The sequence below is a fragment of the Bison bison genome, unplaced genomic scaffold, assembly GCF_000754665.1.
Source record: "Bison bison bison isolate TAMUID 2011002044 unplaced genomic scaffold, Bison_UMD1.0 scf7180017864063, whole genome shotgun sequence".
In the NCBI taxonomy this organism is placed as follows: Eukaryota; Metazoa; Chordata; class Mammalia; order Artiodactyla; family Bovidae; genus Bison; species Bison bison.
In genome coordinates, this window is record NW_011494635.1 from 15,761,906 (window position 1) to 15,766,508 (window position 4,603).

The window sequence follows — 4,603 nt, forward strand, 5'->3', positions numbered from 1 at the left end:
AAAATCACAGAGGGGTTTTTTTGGTTGGACAGTGTGAAACCCAGTGGTGTCGTCGGCTGACACAGAAATCTATCTGGGGGAGGGGAGACCCTGGCTTCAGATAAAGGGGAGCCCTCAGCCGGGGGAGGGCTTGAAACCGCCCGCGGCTTCTCTCCCAGGGCGGCTTCCAGGCCCTTGCGCCCCCTACTGGTAGATGCTCAGATGGCGCCCGTTGTGACTACAGGAGGCTGGTCTGGGCAGGCAGAGATGAGGTCTGGGTGTCCCCCGTTCCATAGCTGGGTCCAGAGTCCCCGGTCTCGGCAGGAGCGAGGGCCCTCTCCGCTGTGACATGCTGCTCCCACGGCCCAGGGGGACCCGTGACCAGGCCGTTGAGTCCGGGTCCGTCCTGAGCCACGCCCCCCCCCCTCCAGATGGGAAAGGGCTCCTTCAAGTATGCCTGGGTACTGGACAAGCTGAAGGCAGAGCGGGAACGCGGCATCACCATCGACATCTCCCTCTGGAAATTTGAGACCACCAAATACTACATCACCATCATCGACGCCCCAGGCCACCGCGACTTCATCAAGAACATGATCACAGGCACATCCCAGGTGGGCGGGGCTTCGGGGGTCTGGGGGATCTGGAGGTGGGGCAAGGACACCATTTAGGAGACCCTGGGGGCCCTGGAATTGGTGAGCGGTGTTTGGATTTCCTCACCAGGGAATGAGACCCCTCACCTTTGTCACCACTCACCCCTCAAAGAATTGAGTAAGCGCCCCAGCATCTCAGCCAGGCAAGAGTGCCTATAAGGACAGCTGGCCACTGTCAAGGCCGACTTCACAGACAAGTAGACACAGAGGCCAGGATGGGGACACTGAACGTAGGCAGAAATGCACCACCTCCCCCCGCCCAGACAATTCAACATTGCCAGGGCATTCATACAGACACACACTGCCTCTAAGGGTGAGACCCCCAGGTTCCATCCCCAGGTGACTGCCCAGGCCCCTGTCCACTGCCCTGAGGGGCCCGAGCTCACCCTGCCTGACCTTCTGGACAGGCGGACTGCGCCGTGCTGATTGTGGCCGCAGGAGTGGGTGAGTTCGAGGCAGGCATCTCCAAGAATGGGCAGACCCGGGAGCACGCGCTGCTGGCCTACACGCTGGGCGTGAAGCAGCTCATCGTGGGGGTGAACAAGATGGACTCCACGGAGCCTGCCTACAGCGAGAAGCGCTATGATGAAATTGTCAAGGAGGTCAGCGCCTACATCAAGAAGATCGGCTACAACCCCGCCACTGTACCCTTCGTGCCCATCTCAGGCTGGCACGGCGACAACATGCTGGAGCCCTCACCCAACGTGAGTGCCCGGCAGTGGCAGGGCTGCTTCCCAAGGGCCCTGGGTCAGGACGAGCACAGATGGCCAGTGGGGGGTCAGGGAGCTGTCCCCAGGCTGCCCTCAGCCCTATGACTGTGGTACTAGCCCTCTGTGGGTGTTGTGCTGGTGGGAACCACAGCATCCTTGGGTACAGGCACTCTGCCCTCAGTTCAGTTTCCCCAGGAGGCTGGCCAAAGCTGCTGCAGCCCCTTCTCTGGCCAGGGACACCCCCAGACTGACACTATGGGGGCAGTGGCCGCTGGGGCCCAGACTTATCTGCCCACCCCTGGCTGTGGGGTGCATGGGGTGGCGGGAGGTGGGCGCTATGACGGTGCCTTCTTCTTCCTGCCCAGATGCCCTGGTTCAAGGGCTGGAAAGTGGAGAGGAAGGAAGGGAACGCCAGTGGCGTGTCCCTCCTGGAGGCCCTGGACACCATCCTGCCCCCCACACGCCCCACAGACAAGCCCCTGCGTCTGCCACTGCAGGATGTGTACAAGATTGGTGGTGAGTGAGGGCCCCAGGGCCACTACCTGCTGCAGCGCCCCTGTCCACCAGGCCAGCTCTGCCCTCAGACCCCCTCCTGAGAACCGGCCCCAGACCAGGAGCATCCAGGGCCCAGTTATTTCTGCCCCTCCCACCATGCTGCACACTTTCTGGGGGATCACCCATCCACCTATCTCCATCCATCCATCCATCTGTTCATCCATCTATCCCAAGTGTCCAGCCCTATGCCAGCACCAGTGGTACAGGAGACTCATTTATCACCCTCCACCTGGAGGTCCCCATCTTGCAGGAGACACCATCCACTCTAGGAATGAGAAGAGCTGGTCACGCAATGATACAGACCCATAAACAAGTTGAGGTCCACAGCGGGCCATAGTGGGGGACTCCCAGCCAGGAGGCTGTGGCCAGAGATGCTGAAGACCTGGGTGCAGGTGGAGTGTCACACTCACCCAGCACAGAGCACAGCCATCAGCCTCCTTAATGCCACAGGAGCCTCTGCCACAGCCAGGGAAACCAGGCTCGAGCCCCCTGCCCCCTGTCTTGGGGGGTATCACACCCCCACTGTTTGGCCACACGGTGTAAGCAGATCCTGAGAAGTATGGGGGCACCATGCCCCCTTGGGACTCACCCTTGAGATGGCAGCACCAGTGCCAGGCGGGCCACCCTGGGGGGGCTGGTCCACAGCCCGCTCAGTGATGCAGTCTCACAAGGAGGGCCCCTTGCTGCCTCCTCTTGGGTAGAGATGGGGCCTCTCCTGCCTGTGTTCCCTGTGTTCTGGGAACTTGCTTCCTCAGGCCCTTTTTCTCCAGATGGGGCAGGAGAAAGATCTCCACCTCTGTCTGTAGGTTCCAGCGTCTGCCTTGCCCAGGGCTTCCCATCCCCTCGCTCCTACCACATGGCCACTCCCTGCCTGCTAGGGAGGACAGGGCACCCCTGGCCCCAGCCTGCCCTCACAGCTCCCTTCCTCTCGGCCCAGGCATTGGCACTGTGCCCGTGGGCCGAGTGGAGACAGGGATCCTGCGGCCTGGCATGGTGGTGACCTTCGCGCCCGTGAACATCACCACGGAGGTGAAGTCGGTGGAGATGCACCACGAGGCTCTGAGTGAGGCCCTTCCTGGGGACAATGTTGGCTTCAACGTGAAGAACGTGTCAGTCAAGGACATCCGCCGGGGCAACGTGTGTGGGGACAGCAAGTCCGACCCACCCCAGGAAGCTGCCCAGTTCACGTCCCAGGTGGGCAGCCCAGTGGCCAGCGGAGCCAACCCCAGGCAGTACCAGGGCTATCCTCAGCAAGGGGGCTGCTGGGTGCCAGGGAGGACTGAGATCCTCGCTCTGCAGAGCAGGTCCCCAGGGACGGGCGGGGTTGCAGGCAGGAAGAGGGCAGGGTGCTCCTAGCCTCACTGAGGCCCCGCTCTGGTCCTGAAAAGGCTGTTCTCAGTTTACTGCTGGAACAGGCCTGTGGTACTTTGTTTTCTACACGCTTACTGTGCCCTCTTTGGTCACCTCTGTACGTGAGTAGGATTTTTTAATTGGCTTTGCTGAGATATAACTGAAATATGATAATTAAGGTGTAGTTTTGTCATGCCCCTGCCTCTGCTCTGGTGCTGCCCTTTCAAACTATGCCCTTGTCATTGTTTATCTCTTGTGGCCTTTCAGATGCTCAAAGAGGACCTTGGGGTTCAGATCTGGGAGCCTGGATTCTCCCTATTCTGACCTTCCTCCATGGACAGCATCTGGGCCCCAGGGACCTGGGGTGGGCAGAGCCTCCTCCAGCTCAGGGCCCTCTCCTGGTGCCCACCTGGGCATGCCTGATGGCCTCGTGTACCTCTGCCCACAGGTCATCATTCTGAACCACCCTGGGCAGATCAGCGCTGGCTACTCACCAGTCATTGACTGCCACACAGCCCACATCGCCTGCAAGTTTGCTGAACTGAAGGAGAAGATTGACCGGCGCTCTGGCAAGAAGTTGGAGGACAACCCCAAGTCCCTGAAGTCCGGTGATGCAGCCATTGTGGAGATGGTCCCGGGGAAGCCTATGTGTGTGGAGAGCTTCTCCCAGTACCCACCTCTCGGTGAGCTGGGTGATGGGGAAGGGGCAGCCATCAAGTGGCAGCCAGTCTGGGCCAAGGGCAGAGGACTACTGTGGGGGTGGGGTGGATGGAGGGTCCTGGACTTTCCTGTTGCAGCTTAGAGTTTAGAGGAGACCCAGCCTTGGTCTTTGTCTCATGGAGCATAGGTGGCCCCACTGGGTGGGCAGGGGATGGTATCCCCCTCTGCAGATGAAGTCCCCTGGGGACCCACTCCAGGCCCACAGTGTGGCAGAGTGAGGACTGACCGCCGGCCTCCAGCTGGTCTGCCCCACCAATACCCCAGGGATGACCCACAGATCTATATCAGAGAGCTGCCTGGCAAGGTTGCTGGCCATCGTCAGAATACCTTAAAGGGTGAACTGTATTCTGCACCAGGCTGCTCTAAGGACTGTTTACATGCCATTTAATTCCCACAACGACGCTTTGGCGGAGTCCCGTATGTGTTATTCCTGCCATCTAAGGAGAAGGGAGCCTAGCACCTCACTGCCCCCTGCCTCCACCCGGGAAACAGTCAAACAGGCTCAGAGAGCTCCGCGCCAGGGTCCCGCCCCAGGGCCAGGGGCTGGGGGAGGATGCTGCGGGCGCGAGTGCGCCTGCGCGCTGCATCCGGGCCTGCGCCTCACGCTTCCTCCCCGCAGGCCGCTTCGCCGTGCGCGAC

At 60.9% G+C, this 4,603-nt stretch overlaps 1 protein-coding gene across 1 annotated transcript in view; it reads left to right on the plus strand.

The window, feature by feature from the left end:
• The window catches only part of EEF1A2 (eukaryotic translation elongation factor 1 alpha 2), a 10,557-nt gene that overhangs the window by 1,614 nt on the left and 4,340 nt on the right, over positions 1-4,603 (plus strand). The window contains exons 2-7 of the mRNA XM_010836648.1: positions 411-590; positions 1,037-1,333; positions 1,705-1,855; positions 2,832-3,088; positions 3,693-3,927; positions 4,584-4,598. Of these exons, the coding sequence (XP_010834950.1) occupies positions 411-590; positions 1,037-1,333; positions 1,705-1,855; positions 2,832-3,088; positions 3,693-3,927; positions 4,584-4,598 (1,135 nt within the window). The remainder of the gene's footprint in view (positions 1-410; positions 591-1,036; positions 1,334-1,704; positions 1,856-2,831; positions 3,089-3,692; positions 3,928-4,583; positions 4,599-4,603) is intronic.